Source organism: Heliangelus exortis, chromosome 1 (assembly GCF_036169615.1).
Source record: "Heliangelus exortis chromosome 1, bHelExo1.hap1, whole genome shotgun sequence".
In the NCBI taxonomy this organism is placed as follows: Eukaryota; Metazoa; Chordata; class Aves; order Apodiformes; family Trochilidae; genus Heliangelus; species Heliangelus exortis.
Window position 1 is genome coordinate 97,037,469 of NC_092422.1, and position 22,085 is coordinate 97,059,553.

The 22,085-nt window shown below is 34.2% G+C and overlaps 1 protein-coding gene across 1 annotated transcript in view; it reads left to right on the forward strand.

The window, feature by feature from the left end:
• TMPRSS15 (transmembrane serine protease 15) overlaps nucleotides 1-22,085 on the forward strand; it is a 51,130-nt gene that overhangs the window by 21,490 nt on the left and 7,555 nt on the right. Inside the window, exons 13-21 of the mRNA XM_071755280.1 lie at nucleotides 1,592-1,694; nucleotides 2,164-2,314; nucleotides 3,473-3,614; nucleotides 8,290-8,379; nucleotides 9,631-9,756; nucleotides 10,207-10,338; nucleotides 12,293-12,403; nucleotides 15,142-15,274; nucleotides 20,371-20,466. Coding sequence (XP_071611381.1) covers nucleotides 1,592-1,694; nucleotides 2,164-2,314; nucleotides 3,473-3,614; nucleotides 8,290-8,379; nucleotides 9,631-9,756; nucleotides 10,207-10,338; nucleotides 12,293-12,403; nucleotides 15,142-15,274; nucleotides 20,371-20,466 — 1,084 coding nt within the window. The remainder of the gene's footprint in view (nucleotides 1-1,591; nucleotides 1,695-2,163; nucleotides 2,315-3,472; nucleotides 3,615-8,289; nucleotides 8,380-9,630; nucleotides 9,757-10,206; nucleotides 10,339-12,292; nucleotides 12,404-15,141; nucleotides 15,275-20,370; nucleotides 20,467-22,085) is intronic.

The window sequence follows — 22,085 nt, forward strand, 5'->3', positions numbered from 1 at the left end:
AAGGTTACATAGGACACCTGTGTCTACAGTTAGAATCACACACCAAATGCACTAATATCCCACATATGTGTAAAGGACACAAACTCTCCAAAAAGTGCTTCAACAAAACAATGTATTTAGAAAAGTGATCATATAAAATATGGGATTTAGTTAAAGAGACAATACTGATAAGAATCAGATTTTGAATGCGTATCATGAGTCCTTATCCCAGAATTAGACTCCAAATTTTTTTTACTTCAATAGGAAAACCAATCTATTTCTCAGCTGATTTTACTGTCCAGCTAAAATCAGTTAACACAATTTGTCCTTTTCGATGTTTTAGCTGCATTATTCTGGCAGGAGTTACTCCCAGGAAAGGAGTAAATGCACATTTTCTAAAAAAAAAAAATTCCATTTGACTCCTAGAATAAACGCCAGACTAAAAAAAATGTAAAATTTGTTTAATAAACGCTTGGCAATGAATCCTACCTGTCTTGAAAATGCTAATTTATTTTAGGTGCTGCCTGGTTTACTGTGTTAGATATAAGGTGATACATGTGATGTTGCTATATGCAATGTTGCTATTATACTGAGTATTCAAATTTCTACAACCTCCATTTGAAGGAAATGTGAGCTGCATCATTTATATCTAGCTATTACATGCATCAAGTAAGAGAATGTATTTTTTGTTGTGCTGCTTTTGGAAAGCAAAGGACTTGATACATACTCAATAGTTGATTCTGAATGCTCAGGGACTTAATGAAACAAAGAGAACTGTCACTTAGAGTATATGAAGATATTTCCTGAAGAAGAATGTTATGATCATTTTCTTAAAGCAAGGCACTGTATATATTTTAATGCGTGCTTTCTAAGACAACAAAGGAAGTGAAAGAACTGATTCAGATTTCAGCCTAATTTTTGCCTACTTTAACCTCCCACATGAAAAAGCTATCTATTCTAGATATAACAGAATATAATATATGTAGTTTAAATTAGATATTCATTCTTGTTAGATTCTATGACTATGAGATTTAAATATTTATTTGATAGATAGAACGAAAGAAAGACAGAAAGACAGATAGAAAGATAGAAAGGCAAAAAGAAAGAAAGAATTGTAATGCTTCCCTTTGCTATAAAATATTCCTGCAGTCATCCCCTCCCACACACACGCATACACCTCAGCAGACAAACTGTATTTCCCATTATTATGTTGATTAAAATTTGAAAAACCTCAAGAAATTCTTCTGCAAAATCACAAGTAATGTCAAGTGAAAGACAGTTTGACAAGCTAAGTAGAAATCACTCAGGTGAATTGCTGCCTTCACTGAATAAAAGGCAGATCTCCCACTGACTTCAAAAGCGAACTAGGTATGACCTTTTCATCTCTAGTTCTGAGGAGTTTCCAATGAGGTCTAATGCTCATGTTAATATGTCATTGACTGATAGATATATCTGGAGATAATCATTCACATTTTTAGTGTCAGGTACCTTCCAAGTCATGTAGCACTATCTGTGCTTGATATTATCAATATTATTTTTAAAATAAAAACTCTTGTTGGAAAAAAATATATAGTAATTCTGTAGTGATTAAAATGTGCTCATTATCTTTCAGGATTTTATATTTCAACACCCATAGGACTTGGATTTGGAGAAGAGAGAGTCCGGATTCTGAGTCTGCCTTTGGCCTCTTCAGATCCACTTTGTCTAAGCTTTTGGTATTCTTATGTAATTCCTAAACATATACTTTCTTAAAGGATAAAACCAAATATCTTTCTTTCGTGCAGACTATTAATCCAAGCCAGTGTGCCAGCAGTACAAGCCTGCTTCTGTTTGGATTTCCATGATCAGTCTCAACTTCAGAACTGAAACTCACAGTCCTTTATAGTTTTGAGTCTTGCAGTCACGTTTTGTATATTTAATTTTGCATTCTGCATCCAAATTCATTTGCATACAGAAGTGATATGAAGAATCCCTGAAATGCTGTTTTTTCATGATGCTTCACTAGGCCTCTGAGGAAACTATAGAAAAGTACCAAGCGAATCTTCCAGGTGTAATCTAACTATATATGATTCATTTTATTTTCATGCTTACTGCAAAATAGTCCTAATTCCATTAAAAAATATATAAAATAAAATTATTTTTCACTTTGTTTGACAAATACCAAAATTATTCTTCCTCCACTAGGTATTTCATGTACAGTGCTAATGTTTATCGTTTAAGAGTTAGCATAAGGAATGAGCATAGTTTGGAGAGGATCATTTTCCAGAAAGAAGGAAACTATGGAAACAAGTGGAATTATGGACAAGTAACTTTAACTGAAACATCTGATTTCAAGGTTTGTTAAACTTTTAGTTCTTTCAAAAATTTATTTTAGCTACACCAATATCAGTTTTCTGCTAAATGAACCCAATTATCCACAGCTCCAAATGTACTATTTACTAATTCATACCATCAAATAAATGTTGCCATGCAGAAGACTAGGTGTCCATTTGAATTTTTATGTTTCCCTTCCCTTACACTTGTCTATTCTGGAATTTAATATATTTTTATTGTGGAAAACACATAACCTTAAAATAATGGGACAATCAAGGTTATCATTAAAGAGAGCTTTCCACCAAACAAGGGTGGCCAAAGCCTATCAAAATCTGATGTTGATTTTAAAATCTCTGCAGTGAGTGTGACATGAAGCACTTCACTATGAAAAGATTTAAATTAAATATTTTCAGATTCTGGCACTAATTACAGAATAATTCACTGCAGGAGTGTTGCAGACAGAAATGTATTTGGCACCATACTGTTAGCAATTGACCTGACATATCTGTAAACAAAACAAAGCAACTGAGGCAAAACAGTTCCTTCAACAACCCTCTGTTAAAAAATGTTGGGTTTTGTAGGTATTTGAGATAGCTTGTCCTGCTATAGTAGTTTTGATAGATGTAAAAACACTAACAGAGAGATACATTTACCATCTGACTAAGTAAATGCATCTGTGACCTGGCTGCACCAGACTTCCAGCAAATGTGTGGTTTATAATCTCAGGTAGAGAGCTCTACATAACTGTATTTCACCAGCAGAAATTCCTTGGTAGAAGGACTTAGTTAAGTATATAATAACAAACAAATCAGATCCATTTAAGTTTTTCAAGGAGATATGGCATAAGATCAGAAGTTTGGACTGATGAGTGATATGAAATTGTATTTTAAAGTTACATTTATTTATATATAAAAAGTAAAGTTATTAAGTTGTTTGAAGCAATGTTCATAATTTATACAAAGAGGTTCCTGTATTCCTTAGAATGATCTATTTGGATTGCAGAGTACTGTTAAGTTTGTAAGAAGTCCTGACTTATTCCTGATGCCCACCTCTGACTGTAGCAACTGTATAGATTACAGTGGAAATAAAAGCATTCAAGATAGAAGACAGAATATTTCAGTATAGGAAGCTGATAAATGTTTCATTAAACTGAAAAAATCTAATTTATTTTCCTTAACAGGTTATTTTTGATGCTTTTAAAGAGCGTGGTCCCAGTGATATTGCTTTGGATGACATCGGTCTGACAAAGGGAAAGTGTGATGAAAGTAATTATGTAGACCCAACTGTGATTCCAGATGTCACTACTGTCCCTTCAGTTCCCAGTAAGTCAATACTAAATTACAATTGATTGCCATTTCCTATTACTATGTTGGTGTATGAGTGATTCAGATTTTTTCTGCTTCCAGTTTTATAAAAATCTCTCTTCAGCATTATGAATTATCTTCAGGTTAACATAATAGGGATCAGGTTCTGTGCCCAGGGCTCCATTGATGACAACAGAACTGGTAGATTCACAGCTTAAACTATCACTACAATATGTTCCCAAACTTGAAGAATGTAGGATAACTAAATAATTATAACCTCTACAATTAAAATTATATGTGATGTAGCAGGGTAATGAGAGAATGAGCAAAGGAACATAGTAACCTTAGTAGAGGTCTCAATAGTAAAAATTCACCAAGCTTTGAGAACACATGCACAGTGAAAAATCCCATGTTTACAGGAAAAAATCTAGAATAGTGCCAGAATAGAGCACAATCTATGTGAGTGTCTAATTCACAAAATGGACGTATTATCTGGAATAAGGCTCAAAATTACTGAGTTCTTTACAAAATGCATTTGGCTTCATTGTTAATTCCTACTATATGTAATTGCATTAAAAAGGGGAAAAAAACCAATATTTCCTCTAAAACTAGCTTAAACAGGGAAATAAAATGTACAGAAGGACAGATAGCAGTTCCAGTTTCAGAGGAAGTGAGTTGACAAAAATAAAAAACAGCACAACAATCAAAGTACACTTTTCACTCCCTAATCTAATAAGAAGTTTCACTATTTGCATAAATTATGGAATGTGTCAAAACCTAGGCCTGATTTCTTCAATTTTGCTAATTCTACTTGTTGTGGTAAGGCAGGAGTAATGAAAAGGTGTTTGTTACAGTTATAATGGATGGGGCTTTCTTCCTGCTGATGCGGCCTCCTCTCATTTCATCTCAGTATCTTCTTAGCACATCTTCTGAAAACCCAGTTAGTGGGAAACTGGAGGAGAGTTGGATTTGTTTGCACATTTTTGCCACCTTTTGCAAGTCCAGTGGAAGTTAATGAAATATGAAAAGTTTCTACCTATCGTGCATATTTGCTTCTCCAGACACTGTACAGCTTGATCCAGAACCATTATACTGCAAAGTTTTATAGAGGAAAGCACAGAGATTTAAGCTTTCTAACAACATTCTAGTTCCACAGGGCTAGCTAGAAGCATCTCACTGAGAGATATATGAGAAAATAGCTGTAGCCATCATTATAAATCTTGAAAATGTATACAAAATAATGAAGAAAGAGTGTATATATTCAAAGCAACACTGGTACAAATCTGAATAGAGTTTACAGAAAAAATAATTTGGATTTTTTTTTATCATTATGATCATTTTTGATCAAATGGTCAATAAAATTAAAATAAGGCATTGTAATTTATAGTGAGGGGAAATAACCTTTTAGGAAAAAAAGGGGCCTCTACAGAACACTTACTCACAGATTACTTCAAATCATTAAAACTGTGAGTATGTTCCAGAAATGTTACTTATTAAATTTACCTTCACTTGCAAAGCACAGCTAGAGGCTCTCTTGACAGCATATAGTAAATAAAATGGTCTAAAATTAAAATAATAGAAAAAGACTGTTTGCATTGTATTCATACTGAAACACAGAATATTACTATTGTCCTTCAGTCAAATCTATCATCTCTAAGTCTACTAAATCAGAACCTGTAAGAAAACAAAACCTGAGAGCAAAATAATAATAACCAAAAAGAGCAAAATTCCATTTTAGACTTGCATCCTGAGACATAAGGAGGCAAAGTACAGTAATATGTCTCTGTCGGTAAAACTAAATTTAAATAATCCTAGTAATTTCAGTCATAATTTACCAAGGTGAATTTTACAGTTGGAATTGATTGCAGTTTTTATTAAAATAATACTGTGGAGAGGTGATAATGTCTTCCACCTCCAGCCATCTTTCAAGTGCTGTGGGTAACCACTCTTCCCAAGTCAGCATCAGTCTAGTGTTCTAGTGGTAGAACAAGCCTGTGTTTAATTGTAGCTCAGTGTTGCTGCCAAATTGTAGATCTCTACCCAAAATATGGTGTTAAATTTTTACTATTCAAAAAAAGGAAGTGGCCATGTGGTGTATAGCTCCTTGTGAAATATTGCAAAGGATCCATACTGTCCTTCAATACAATAAAAAAGCACAGCCTAAGGTGCTGATGGGTAAAAACTTTTTTGCATAATTTTTTGAGGTATGCTACATATACTTTATCTATAGCCTCCTGGAAAAAAAAAATAATAATGTTATCAGTCATCTTCAAAGGAGTATGAAATTACTTTGATGGATGTGGTGCAAGCTTACTAATGCTAATGGTTTCACTACAAATGTCATGCCCACAAACAAGAGATGAAAGAATTTAAGATGAACCAATTTCTTTTGCTAGACTTAGTGCTTCAGTTAGAGGCATTGGCATCATTTACACGGCCACAGTAGCTCACAGAAAAGTCAAAAAAATTTTGGGTTTGGCATAGGGAAGCTGGATTTCCTTTTGTCTTTTGCATAAGAGTGTCAGCTTGTACTTCAGTCTAAAAAAAATAGATTGCTTTCATCTTCTTATTCATTTATAACTTGTCTCTTAACCCAAATAATGTGGAAATTACAGTGTTGATTCCACGCTTGTGATGTGTTTGTCAATATAAATTAAAGTTTTGGCCAAAGCACAGAGATTATTTTTTATGAGTAGGTCATGTATAATTTTCTAAAATGTTGAGAAAATCTTCTATTATGCTGAATGAAATGACCAAAATTATTGGTGCTGATTACTACTGTATTCTCTAAACAGAGACAGCTATATGTGTTATTCCATATAAATATGTGGTTAAAGATTACTGGAAGATTTTAAAATATTTTTTCCACACATGGATTAAATCAATTACTTCTATTGTTTTTCCATCCAGGAGAAAGATTGTTACTAATGTGCCTTCCATGTAGTCAACACCAGATCACATTTCATCATAAGTTGCCCCTGTTCTGTTATTAAGAAAGTTGTTTTTTCTCTGCTTGTATCATGAGATGATACTGGCTAAGAATCATATGTTCTTCAAGCAGTTTTACAATAGCTGTGTGTCTGTTCATACAAGCAGTAATGTTACACACAAAAAAAAAAAAAAAAAAAAAAAAAGTGCCTATGTAGTCTTTATTTCTTGTTAATGGTATTTACAGAAAGCTGTCTTCATTGTGAGCCATATGGCTGAAACATAATATATCTGTTAGTCAATGTGTCATTGTTAGATTTCCTTTTACTTTTGGAGAGTTTGATGTTTCTTGCCAGGAGTGATTTGGTGAAATAGAAATTTTATAGGATGGCTGCCATGAGAAAGTTCCAATCTTTCTTCTGTTTCGTGGAGCTTCCTCTCAGTGGGATTCAATGGGCAAACTCAGTAGGACTTTTAGTTTATGGAGTCCCCAGCCAAGTGGCTCAGAGTGTACAACACTGCCTGACAGTAGAAACATAAAATCTGAGCTCTAAGGGATGGTGAGAGGAGTGTTAAAGTTTAGCCAAAGTCTGAAAAGCAAAAAAGCAATTCAAAGAATAGAACAACAAAACAAAATAAAACGAGTAAATTTCTTCTGCGTTAACTTCTATTTCCTGAAGAAGGCACAGGATCAATGCTGATTTTTTAATAAAGCAATTACAAAAAATAGAGAATATCAAAGTCTATTCTGATGGTACAGATCAAATGAAACTTAAGAATATTTCTCAATATGAAGTAAAGTTTTGGAAAGGATGAAATATTTTGGATGTAAACCACCATTTCAAGTGTATCTTGAAAGATAATATTGAATATATAAAGTACAGTTAGATATGTCTAAGTGTGTGAGTGGGTGTTTGTGTGCATATACATTTCTACAATTTTCTTTTGAGTACATTTTATTTGGTTTTGTATGTAAGTCCATATGTATGGTTATGATGAAGACCTTATTGGAACAGTTGTTTCAGAGAAAAATCAAACAGCTACTTTCAGCATTTGCAAGTTTTATCTGTTAAAGTTTTTGTGTCCTGACGTAATCAAAGTAATAGTATAAGGTTTTATTTGCTATTAAGTTTTGGGGTTTTTTGCTATATGACAAAATGGGGATTATACTTCACTATCTCTGCTAATACTGAAACAATGTCAATAAGATACTAGGTGAGGCATACAAGTTAAGTGCATAAATAGTTTATATTTGAGGGAGAGGGATGCTTCCCTCTTTTTTTTTTTTTATTTTACATTTTCTAGCTTTTATATTAATGTACTTGTAAATTATACACCTGACTGTTATCACATTGTTTTCTTCATATTTTCTGTCATGCGCATAGATTGCAGACCAATAATCACCAGATGATGTACTGTGCCCTTCCCCTAACTGCATGGGGAAGACTCCTCATAGCACCATCACAAATATTATTGTCACTTCCCAAACAGCAGTATATGAACTATTGGTTGTCAGCAGGTCTGCCTTAGGCACTGTAGCAATAAGGACAGTGAATTGCTTACACACATGGCTTTCTCAATGCTTCGTGTCCTTACTGCAGTCTTGGCATCTCACAACTTGTTCAAGCTTTATAACACTGACACCTTGACTGAACCCTTACAGTTAGCTTGAATATTCTCCATAAAATTACTTATTCTGAATCATCTTTGTTTGCACAAGTAAGACAGTAGATTAATTATATTTTTGAAATGTTTTCTTTTTCAGCTGACTGTGGAGGGCCAGTTGAACTGTGGGAGCCAAACAGTACATTCAGCTCTGAAAACTTTCCAAACAACTACCCTAATCAAGCATTTTGTAAGTCATTCTTCCACAAGTCCTCGGGAAGAGTCTAATCATATAAAATTAGAGACACTAAATCTATTTTCTGATGTCAGATGCTGTCAAGAGAAAAAGACTGAAGCTATATGCAGTGTGATCTTTTAGCTGAAGTCTATATGGCCCTTAGCAGAAACTAAGGAATGGTGCCAGTTGGCTAAAAGTGATGAAGACAAGCATAACCCCTTCAAATGCATTCAGACAGGCTAATTCCATCATGCCTGTTACACCAAATATGCAAGAACAGACAAGGAGCTGAAATTCCCCATTTCACTATGTATTTGCCAGGTTAACATAGCCATCTCCTCTGTTAAATAGTTAAATTTTGCCAGGGAAAAAGAACATGTGTATGTATTTTGTAAGGGATACTTTCTTCTACTGAATGTTTCTTAACATAGAAGTGAAAAGACATCATTTTACTAATGGTGTTACTTGATATAGATTAAGCTACAGCTAGCAAAAGGGAAAAAGTTTCAAGGTGGTCCAGTACATACTGTTGATGGATGAAGCTAGGAAGAGAACTTTTTCATTGCTTCTTACTGAAATTTTAATTATTTACTACTTCACTGAAGAGTTGTGTTAGGGTGCTTGTCACAAGAAGTATAATTTTGTTTCTGTCCCACTTGAGTCACAGCTCTCATTTCCAGGTCTTAATTTCACAAGTTCTGAAATGAGATTCCAACCAGTGAGAAAATATTTTAAATTCTCTGAACAGTTAAAAAAAAATGGTTATTTTCTTTATAAGATTTCCACAGCATTTGTGTTTTCATAGATTAAATATGATAAAACATAGGCTAAAGAGAAGAAAATACTTCCCTAAACAGTCATCTAACTTGAAAGACAGGTTTTCTTACTGATTATTAAAATCATTTTACTATCAAATACAACTTAAGTGATAAGACTATTTGTCACATTTTCGCAGTTATTAAAGTATTAGCTTTGTTACTTTAGGGAAATTGACAGTTGTCACGAATGGCAAAAACCATATGTTTATGTCTTAGGAGTTTAAATCCAATTTTCAAAAGTGTTTTAGAGAATGAAACAATTTAATTTTTGAACTTGACAGAAGAAATTGCTTTTAAAGATAAGATTTATACTTCTAAGTGTCTAGGGTTTTTCTTAATTATTTAACGTACATTTATCTTCCTCCAAAATCCTTCAACATAGAAATTACACAGTAAATGTAACAACTGAAAAGGTTGTTTTTATGTGTATGCTATTATTTTCTAGGTGTGTGGTACTTAAATGCTGAAAAGGGAAAAAACATTCAGCTTCATTTTCAGATTTTTGATCTGGAAAATATTCATGATGTAGTTGAAGTCAGAGATGGCAGAGGACCAGATTCCTTACTTTTGGGCAAGTAACAGCTTTGGGTACTAAAATGAAGGTATTTAGGTAGCTGGAGCAAATGATGGATATAATGAAAGGAAATTATCTCTAATTTTATTCTACGTTTCTTCACATTTTTTGGTCTCAGAAATTAGGAGAAAACTTAAGAAAGCATACTCTTTCTGACATCACATTTCCCAAATGTTCACACACAGTCAGGTTTCTATTCAATCCTAATAAATAAGACTGCTCACATATGCAGAGAAACAGAAGCATAATCTCTTAAGTCAAACCTTATCTTTTATACATATGAATCAAATTTGGGGTTCGATCGTTGCAGGTGGATAGCAGCTTGGGGAAATAACTGTATTCCTGTGATAACAGCGTTTGCTTTTAAACCTAAAATATTTTGAAATACCCAAGAAGAACAACAACAAAAGAAAGGCTTAAATATATTCCTTCTCTCCTGGAGAACAGCTGTATATACAGGAAAAGACCCACTGTCAGATGTTTTCTCCACAACAAACCAGATGACAGTAATCCTCCTTACGGACAAGTCTGAAACAAAGAAGGGATTTCTTGCAAACTTTACTACTGGCTACCATCTAGGTAAGCATATGAACCCTTTTATTTCAGAGTTTATACCACTGGTCAGACATATTTGAGAAAAAGGTGGAGAGTGAAAGGTGACTCTCAACACTTTACGAGCAGAAATATGAAAAATTTAAAGATAAAAAGCCTAGAAGTTGTACTGTATGTACCATATGTTTTCTAGCATGAAAAGAGATACTATCATTACTTTTGTGTAATTGGACAAATATCTGTATGATCTGCAACACTTTGTGATATTATGTGGAAAATTGACTCAGTATTTTGATCAAAACCTGTTCAAATGTTAAAGGGCAAATACGAACTATTCTTTATACAAGCCCCAGTAAATAACATGGCTTTGTGACTCATTTTAGGGTGTCATTAATGTGTGTTTTGTTGCATTTGTAAAATACTTATTATTGATCACTCCACTAGAAGAGAAAAATATATTTGGTAACATTGATTAATGTTTTCAATGTGGTCCTTTAATCTTTAAAAAATTATTCCTTAGTATGTGAAGAATCTGGAAGGAGTTAGTCTTTTAAATGTTTGCACAGCAGTGGTTTTTGTCCCAGCCAGTCCCCTTCTGAAAGACTCTTGGTATTTTGGGGAACTACAACTAGAACTGTCTCTCATATAAATAATTCAATGAACAGCTCTCCAATTCCAAAACCATGCTGAATTACATGGAACAGCAATATGCTTACCAGGACAAAACCTTACACTAAATAGGCCAAATCTTGACAGAATTAATTAGAGGCTTTGTATTACCTCTGTGGAAGTCTGACAGCAATAATAATAATTAAAAAAAAAAAAAAAAAAAAAAAAAGAGAGAGAGAAAGAAAAGAGAGGAGAGAAAAGAAAAGAGAGGAAGAAAAAGCAGTATGTATAAAAAAGCAGTATGTATTCAGGCTTTCATGAAGAAACACCCATTTCCAAGATGAGAAAGTCAGCAAGAATCTATACTCTTTTTCTCACTATAAATATCATAAAAGGCAAACGTCTCCTAGCTTGTTAGCTAGCTGCAGATTTTAATGCAGATTAACAATAATAATAATATTTTTCTTAATCTTTAAATAAATCTTTAAATCTTTAAATAAAAAAAATCTTTATCTTAGATTTACCTCTGTAAAATCAACTTTTTTTTTTTTTTTCTTTTTTTTTTACTGGTTCAGCATCTTTACTGAGCCAGCTTTGCCCATATTTTGATGTAAAATTAAAATGAAGCTTAGCAAGGCAGAGTGCTCAAAGTGGCTGTTGCCAGTTCTGGTTAAATATGTTTAAAAGGTTCCATTTGCAAAAGAATTATGCTTATTCATGATCTTTTCAGCCAAAGCATAGAGACTAATAACATTATCATGCTGACCCAGGGATAAAAGGATTGTCAGTAAATAAATTAATTTTACAAGAAAAGCAGATCTTTCTTCGTATTTTATTTTCCCATGAAATATTGATTTTTTTTTAAAGGAAGCAAAATTTAAAAAGAAATTGCTTTTGGCAGTGTCCAATATAATGAAAAAAAATGTCTAAGTGAGAACTGAGTACTAGGGAAAATCTGGCTTCAGTTTTTGGACACTTAATATATTGAAATCTGGTTCAGACTTGTAGATAATTAATTGTTTCAATGAGTAAGTCCAGGAAAGCAAAATAAAGTAAATAAACAATTTTTCAATCTAATTTGATGTTATGATTGTATATTTCCTGTAATTATATAGACGTGTCCCACTAAAAATATACTTCATCCACAAAGATTTATAACTTTATTGTTGTATTTATTCTCTTTTTTGGTTTGGTTTGGGTTTTTTGTTTGTTTGTTTCTGAATGCTTTCCTCATCCATTTCTTCTCTTTTTTCCACTCCTGGCCATTTAATTTTTCCACTCAATTTTTCTTTCTGGTTAACCCTATGATCTGGAGTGAACATAAACTTTCCTCAGAACGACAGATTAATTTTCCTTTCCTGTTTTCCTCCAGGAGCCTGTGCAATCAATGAGCATCAGTGTGGCAGTGGGGACTGCATAGCATTGTATAACCTCTGTGACAACCAACCTCAGTGTAGAGATGGCTCTGATGAAGCCAAGTGTGGTAAGGTTTCCCTAAGGATTGAATGAATATTTGGTAATAATTACCTAGGAAAACAGCCACAAAGCCTCAGCTATCATAAACTGCTGAAGCTTCATTCAGGCCATGCTAATTTACAGAATTTTATCCCATGGAATTTATAGGGAAAATAAAAAAAAAAAAGAGAAAACAAAACAAAAAACAAAACAAAACAAACAAAAAAAACCAAAACAAAAAACAAAACAAAACAAAACAAAACAAAAAAAAAAAAACCAAAAAAAAACCCCCCCAAAAAAAAAAAAAATAGGCCATTCCTGGAAAAGATGGGAAGTTCATCTGTGGTCTCAATATTGCATTAAAAATCATTACATGCTCTCTGTCTGAATCTACTTCATATTTCCAAATTCTCTCACTATTTGCTCTAAGTAATTCGATTTTCACATCTGTATAAATTCTGCAAGGTAGAGCATAAAAGTCTCCTTGATGGAAATTCCCAGATAGTCTTGTCGGTGTGAAACCAAACTGCAGTGTGAGACGCACAGTGTGAGCCCACCTGGACACCATCTTGTGGAGGCATTGACACAGGGTGAAGAGATGGCACATCTGAAAAAGCAGCACCCATTGCTCAAAGTGGAAGTGCATGTTCCTAAAACAAGGAGAGAGAAAGCTGCTATTGTTCAGCCTTCTGGTAAAATGTTTCTTTCCAAAACAGAGATGTACAGTATATGCTTTATTTCACATAGCATGGAAATAGAGTTCTCTAAACACAAAGTTGAAATCTAAAACTAATGCCAAAATCATGTTGAGCATAGCACAGAAATTAGATTGCTCTTTCTGACAAAGGGCTGTTCTGACAGTTACGGAGCACTAATGGAAGAGTTAACATCAGGCTTTTAATCTCAGTACAGCAAGGTTTTCCTCTGTTTTAAAGAAGAATGCTGGGGCTCAGATGTGTCCTTGGATGTGTGCTGACAGTTCTCAGTGATTTCAATGTCTTTTACATACATATATATAGACAGTGGTATATAAGACATATTTATAATGTACTACATATATTATATGCATGTGTCCAAAGGTACAGATTCATTCTTTGGATTACAGCAATTAGCTATCTTTGTTACAAACATATTCTTTCCTTAAAATGTATAGAGTAAAACTCATTTCAGCTTCTTCAGCAAAGAGGACTTGAAAGGATCACTAGATTGAAAGCCGAGACTTGAAGCCATCACTAGAGAAGCTCGGAACAAGGCAGCCATCACCTACATTAACATGATGTACATTTTCCCAAAGATGTATTTTGCCATAGATTGTCTATTACTTCATTAAAAATTACCTCACATTAAAGGACTGAAAGAATTGTTTCCAAAAACGTATTTAATCCACAAAATTGACTGAATCATTCTAAGCCTTAAAATAAAATGAAAATTCAATTACACATCCTCACATTTAGTCTTTACAGTATCCAAAAGTCTTTCTCATTTTCCTGAAACCTGATTCTTATCCAAAGTGATAAGTGAAAGGTTGAGCTAGGCAAACTGTTACTTTCAAAAAGTCCAACTTCTGAAATGTCCCAGGGACTGCAAAGAAAACACATAGGAATTATCTTCCTTTGCAGAATTCTAAAATATGACATTTTAATTAAGCAGTTGTTAAGCAGTGCTCAATTACTCTCTTATTCCTTACAAATTATATGTTTGGAGAAGAACATGAATCTGATGAGGAAAAAGGGAAAAGAAGTTGTAGTTTAGATAGAAGAGAGGGTCGGTGTCAAAAGTAATTTGGAGAAATCTCAGAGTGGAACCAGTTCTGAAATTTTCTCCTGGAAAATTTCTTATGACTGAAGTTTGCCATTAGTTAATCACAATATATCATTTCTTTCAGTCATACACTCTGGGTGTCAGAGGCATTCCTAAAAATGTATTTTTTAAAATTAATATTTTACTTTTTACTACAGTGAGTATGATTTAGACTTTTGTGGGAATAAGTGTTCTGAACAACTAAGATTTTTTTTTTAATTTTGGCAGCCAGTTAGTCTCAAATGCATTGTATGTTTTTCCCTTAATGCTGGCAATAACTGTCATCTGCCTGAAATGCAGCTGTAGCTCCTGAGACATACATGGAATTTGGTTGACCTTCCTAAACGTTATGGTCCATCTCCCTTACTCACTATGTATATGATTTTTCACAAAATACTTAATGAGTTTCTGAATTTAATTCCGAATATTTTGGTTTGGCAAAAATTTTGTTAGAAAGACTGAATTTCAGGGAGCTTTTATTATTTTTGTGTGTATAAGGCTGCAATGAAAGCAGTGAAAATTCTCATAGCAATTGGAACTGGAAAATCCAATTTTCTGTCAGCTCTAGTTTTAACCTTATTTCCAATCAGTGTTACTGAGCATCACGTAGCTAGGTTTTCACATAGTGTCTGGAAATTACATAATGCTGGCTAAGAAAAAACTTCAGTTAGACTTGATGGAAAATGTACTGTTTATTGTCTATTCATGAGACATTTGCAAAATACAGGGTATGGAATCCTCCAGTGGCAGAAATATAGAAGGAGATAACAATAACATTTCTTTCCTGTGGGAGCACAACATCCTGGAGATGCTGGGTTTATTACCTCTGTAATGTATTTTAACCTTTTTTTGTTCTTTGCTTGTAATAACAAATCTGTTTATATTACATTTCTGTTTGCTGGGGGCTGGTGGGGGGAGGGTGTTTTACCACGTATCTAAAACACTTCTGTCCATTTTGGTCTACAGTGAGATTGCTTAATGGGTCTCTAAGCACTGAAGGGCTGTTGCAGGCCAGGATTGGGGAGACGTGGTACCTGACCTGTGCAGATGATTGGAATGAACAGATTTCAGACAGTGTTTGCCAGCGGCTGGGGCTAGGGTGAGTGAAAAATATCCATTGTGACTTGTTTTCAGGTTTATTGAGTCTTTATATTGGTGTTTTACTCATCATTTGACTGGTGTCCTTACCATTTAAAAAAGGGCAAAAGTATTTTTCTGCGGCAAGTGAAGTTCTTGGTGTGCCAACAAATTTTTAAGTGTTACAAACCCTATTTTCTTGGCATTTGTGACATGATTGATGACTCTGAGATGGTAAATTAGGCATAAGGATACATATTGGAGAGCACCAGGAGACTGATGTGGAGGGACGAGTCTTTTAGCACTTTGTCATCATTTAAGTCTTCACTTTCATAAGAACAGCTCAAGAGTAAAGCTGTAGCAAACAGCAGTCTTGCCTGCTCTGCTATCATACTAATGTTCATTTCAAGTAAATTCATGGTAGTCACTTGGGTACCAAGCTCTTGGGCTCCCATTTCATCCTTTTCACTAGATCTGAGCTGCTGAGAGAGGAAACTGTGTATCTCTTAAGGTATACTTAGAGGCTGGAGGGACAAGGGAATTATAAGGCTGAAAAACAGATTTGGCTTCATTCACTGTGCAGCAGCATTTCCAGGGAAGGGGTGGAGAGAGCTGAGTGCAGGAGTGTTGTATCTTTCAATCTATGCTAAAATTTATGGCCTAAATTCTGGCCTTGCTTACAGCGTATGCAACTTCACTGCCATCCACTGAATAATAAATAGCTTTCCTACAGTGCTGAGCATTTCAGAGAATGTCACTCATCCAAGTAATAATCAAATTAAATTCTAAGCTTGCAATTCATTATGTTGGTCTCTGACCAAAGTAGAATGTCTGCAAATGACATTCTGATAAATTAATTGGAAAAATCACAGGGTTAGGAGGACTTAGAAAATATTTATTTAAGAATATTTTTAAGTTTTTTATTTTAAGAATATTTTTAATCGTTGGATGAATGTATGCTGGTTTGGGGGGTTGTTTTTAATTTTTTCCCTTTGGGGAGGTAATGCAGTTTTTTAAGTACCATTTACCTTCATACATAAACTGTAGTCAGAATTGATGCATGCAGGCATCTCATTTATGCTTTCATATAAAAACATACAAACTATGACTAAATGTTCTTTTTTACCTTGTCCTTTATAGTGGCCAATAGCCTTCTTCCTCAGATTCTTTCTCTCCTTCCCCCATCTCTTTTCTTTTTATAATTTATGGACACTGGTAATTTTGTGCCTTTTGTCTCCATAAGATTCTGTAGCAACATATTTCAATTTGTCTCTATGAACTAGCCAGATATACTTCTTTAAAAATATCCTATTAAGTTTCCTGGTAACTTCTTCTAATTCCATTTCTTAGTTTATTACATATTCCCATTGTCAATAAAAGGTATTTTCAAACCTAAAATGCATTACAGTCCCGTGGCCGGGATGAAGCTGCTGTCACTGATCCTAAAGACTAGGACAAAATTCCCATGCATATACATATTTATAATTGCTGTAAGCATCACACTATTTCTGTCTTCCAAGAATCCACCCATAGCAACATATTTACTAATAAGCTCCGCATTTTTTACTAAATGGATGTTTGTAATAGCAGGGCTTGAGTAGGCTATAGTTCTATGTTTTAGAATCATGTTTTATTAGAGAAAGAGGCTAAGGTTTGTCTAGAACAATTTACTTCTGATGTTAATTGCTTATACATTTGCTAGTCTTATTTATTATGTAAAATATGGAAAGGATTGAAACTAAAGAAGCCCTGTAGCACATTCTGACTATTTAAGTAGCTGGGCTAGAAAGTGCAGTGTTCCACACAGATTTTAAGAAATCACATATGTGAATCCTTTCCCCTTCATTTTTCAAATATGTGACTGTCACATTTGCGATATGTGCCAAACCAGAGGAAAATCTGGAGAGATGTCTGTGTTCATCTGCAAAATTTAGCTTAGGCAAACAATTTATAAATATTCTTAAAGAGTATGGATTGCAAGGTGCCCAAATTGATGCTCTCAAGAAACCTGAACAAGATCCTTTCCTCAGCTTGCACTTGAGACTGTCAGCATCTGACAACCCTGTTAAGATGTGAGGGGTTTTAGCATCACTTTTCCTTGAACCACCAAAGTCATACATTGATCTTTTCAACATTCTACTGCTCTGGTGTGAAACATGCTTGCTTCACAAGCATGGGGGACCAGAGACAGCTGGATCTTTATTGAATTGTATCCAGGAATGGATACCTTGCAATTTTGACATATCCAAAGGTCCAACAAAGACTGAGAGTTTAGGACCTGCTTCAACCCTGCAATCTGTTTTCTTCATGAACTCACAAAATTCTTGAGAAGGAAATGAATTCATTAGAATTCAGTGTCTTATTTGAGATTTCCAGGTCACTTATGTTTATTTTGTCCCATCTTATGAATGATCAGCAGTAGGTACATGCCTGGCTCCTTGAGACACCTCAGAAAATCCTGTCTTTGGCTGTCAGAGGCAGGCTGTCAGTATGCTAAGAATATAACATATAGCCTGAAAGGGCTAGAAGTGATCACCTAAAATTTATGCACAGAGGTTTTTTTATTCAGATGAACCAATTGGGGTATTAAACAGAATGATATTACATTGCTGCATAGCCAATGAGAGTCATGTGCTAGATGTAAGAGCCTGGTTCTCAGCATGTTCAGGCTGGTTTTGCATTTTGCAGGCTGCATTTTGCAGAATTAGGACAGTCCTAATAATGTGGTGATAAAATGAATATAATGTCATATATATAATGTCACCAAGTAATAATGTGCACTTTGATCTAAAATCCACAGAAGTCTCAATGGTTTTTTTTTAATTTGCATGTACGCACCTTCACTTAGGATCACACATTACGAGTAAGCTTGGCTTGCGCATATCGCTGAAGAAACTTCATTTAAAATATAGAAATTATAGAGAGATTGCTTTTTTAATAGTTTGCCAATTTTCATATTAAAAAATTGTGTGCATGGAAGCATGTAGAAAAAAGGAGCTCTTCATTAATCCACATCTGAAAAAAAGCTTTTTCTTACACCAAAGATAGTGTTTATTACTGTTCTTCATTGTTTATTTTTAATAATTGTCAGAAAATCAGCAGATGAAAAAGAAACACTGCAGGAAAAGGAAAATTAGGATTCCTTATACTAATATTAATTTTTAGCCCTAATTACTCACCAATAAGTTAATTAGAAGAGTAGCAGAAAAAATTTGTTGTCACTCATAAAGCTTAGAGATTTCCAGTTGTCATTATTGGAAGTTTTCTTAAAAAGCACTTAGATTTTCTTTCCAAAAGCTGGGGAGGTATAATAAAGCTTTTACAGTTACAGAGAAGCTCAAAGAAGTTCCAATCTGTAATCCAGAAATTCAGCATTTATAAAAATAAAATTAAATTGCTCAGTGTTTGCTGTAAAAGACCAAGAAAGATGCTGAAGTGAGATGAGAGATCTTCACAAGTACTATGAGGTTCAAGAAGCTTTGACATGGAAGCTCTGTAACTTTTGCCCTATTATGGAGCCTGCTATATAATCTAGTAAAACAGACATGCATCCATACAAAGTTTCCTGGTATCGTGCCATGGAAAATATAAGCCAACAGCATTCATAAATGTACATACTCTAAGCTTCTCCTGGTAGCATGTTCATGTTTTACATTGGTAAAAGCTCCTGCTCACTAACTTTCCCAAGAAGCAGCTTAGTAGGTTTTACACATATTTGCACTCATTGTAGCTCTGTGATTAGACTGATCTCAGTGAAGTTCCTCATCAAAGAATTTGACTCTACCTACTTGGCACTTTACTACTTTTTCTATAACATCTATAAGGTTAAGTCAGGGTTCTGGGAGAATCTCTGAATACATATTAGTATACCAGTGGTTTATATTGAAAAAGATGTATGGACTAGGCTGCACATATATCTAGAGACAGACTTAAGTGGGCTTTGTCATTTCCAGATTAAAAAATGCTGCAGTGGTTACTTTTTCAGTAGGGTGGGTCATACAGCTCTCCTGGTGGAACAGCAGGGCTATTGAACACCTTCATTCTCCAAAGACTATTTTTATTCCATATGCAGCAGATTTGCAGAAAGGTTCTAGACTTCGTGCTTCCCAGAAGAATGAGGTTTATTGCACTTGATGAGAAGAGATGGTACTTTCTCAATACATACATTATCCCTGTGTATTAACCTGCACAAATGGTTTTCTTCTTTCTCCTGAGCTATGTAAAGATAAAGGGTCAGATGGAAGTAGGCATTCAGCCTCCTCAAAATTTCTTAGTCAGGCCACAGCAATCTTTTCTCCCCATGCTCTTCTCAAGACAAAACAAAAGTTTCTTGGGTGTATGTTTCAATCTGGCTGTATACAGAATCACAAAGTATATGATGCAGAATGGTCCATAAAGTAAATCTGAATATGGGATGTAAACATCAAATTGATTTATCTCACCAGTAGTACACAGAATTCTTGGTGTTCAAACGTCTGTTGTTGCAAGAAAAAAATCAAGTTGAGGAGTAATCCCCACCTCAGAGGAACTATCCTGTTCAGTAGCAAACATAACACTCTTGGCATACTCTACAAACTGTCATATTGATTTTGACACATCTATGAGGTGACACTTTAAGAGATGCAGCTTTTATTCCATTAGATTCTTCATGATATAAAATGTAGTTTCATTTCTTCTCTAGGCACAGAAACATAGTAGCAATATAATTACACCACCTCAAAAAAGAAAAACTGTGACATTTCAAGGTTCAGCTATTACTGTTCCATTTTGCATAGTAGGTTTTAGCTCCATACAATTAAGAACTGGTACTGCAAACCTTTCATTATGGCACAGAAAAGGAGAAGCTGATAATTTACTGCTATTAGAATAATTAATTTCTGTCTCCTTCAGTATTATTGTAGCATTAGAAATCTTAGAATAAGATGTAAGAGTGAAAGTAGGTGAGCCACATTTTAATCCATGTGAGTTTTAAGCTTAAAAAATCTCCTGAAAATGGTAATTATTCCAGGAAAAACATTATGCAGTTTGTTCTCCCAGAACAATCATTTATCAAGAATTCCTCCTGTGGTGGAACAGGTTAAGTATCTAAAAATTTGCATGTTTCTCTTTTGGTTCCAGAGGCGTAAATATGTCATCAACTGTATTATCCACTGGAGATGGCCCATTTGTCAGCATCACCAAATCATCTAATCACAGCCTAATATTTACGAAAAGGTGAGTAGAGTAAATTTTTTTCCTCATACAAAGTAAAACTTAAAGGAAGGTGGTGATCATTTATACCCTAATTTCTATCTCCAGCTTAACTGAGAGGTAACATGATTCTATATGTCATCTGGGCTATAACCATATCTAGGTTTTAATCTCTGTTTACTGTTGAATTATGTAAAACATTTGACAACTCAGTCTTCCCCCTTCCAGCCTTGTCCATCTATTGTAGATTTAAAAGGAGAATTATGCTCAGTACATTCTTAGCTATAATTTAGTACAAATTTAAGTGGAGTCCTTATACATTTACTGTGGAAGCGGGGAATACGATTATTTTTACAAAACATTTATGATCTAGAAATCTCTAAATTAATAATAGATAACACAGTAGAAGATTTCAAAGGGAGTGGCACACACCCATGGTTGTATAGCAGTTATCACATCAGGTTATCTCTGTAATCAATAGAGAAAAATAAGCACTCCCAACTGAGATCCATCAAGGCATCTGTGGAAATATGTTGAGTCACACTCTGCAATCCATTGTCTTTATTGACACAAATTTAAGACTAAGAGGGGATTGGTAAGGTAAACAACCCATAGATGGGTGTCTATATTTAGACAAATTAGTCCCGCTTAAAAATTACTTCTTGATTTTGTCTCCATGTCTAAAAGTGAATCATTAGGTGAGATTATTCTTGCAATAAATTTGATTATTTTCTAATCTTTCACAGTCCAAATAACAGCTGAAGTGTTACTGAAGGGTCTAGCAAACTGGTAGAGTTTCTTGCAGACTAAATGAAAATGTAACATTAGGATTATGTTCTTCATATATTCTGGGATTTATAGTATGCTTCCAAAAGAAGAAAGGCTTGCTATCATATATATATATATACATGTATAAAATTACTTGATTTACTGTCTTTCCACTTACAAGATGGTTTATTATACACATTTTCCTAGAATCATACCAAAAGCACTGAGGCAGAAAACTATTGACTAATTGCTAAAATGCTGAACACATATTGAGGATTTTTTTTTACAGGTTTCCATTATAAATATACTAGAGAGTCAAAAAGCAGAATAGAATTCTTAATTTGTTCTGCTGTGTTTTATTCATAGTAAAAATATATATATTATAAAAATGATATTTTTAGATACATTGATGACACTGAGGGGCACACAAGGATGGGTATTCAGCATGTGCAATACTTTTTCTGCCTTTTGGATGCTCCTGTGCTGACCATGAGGAAGCTGAGGACTGGTGAATTGAAGTGCAGGCAAGGGAGATAGCTTCAGAAATTTAAAAAAAAAAAAAAAAAAAAAAAACAAAGCAGAGAAAGCAGAGACCTGATACTGATTCTACTAAAGAATCAGAAGGTACTGGTGCTGGGGCAAAACCTAATTACACAAAACTCCTTGCTTCAGTGTTAAAAAACAGCAACAAATCTGACATTTTGGGTGCTAGCTTGGCTCATTTATCTGTACAATACCACTGATCAATCTTTTAAAGACAATGGAGGGAGTTTATGCGTTTCTGATTGTCACTTATGTTTGTCTCATTTATGAAGTCAATAGAGATTTGACTACAAATTACAAAATTTGTTTTCCATTTTTTAAATTACAGCTTT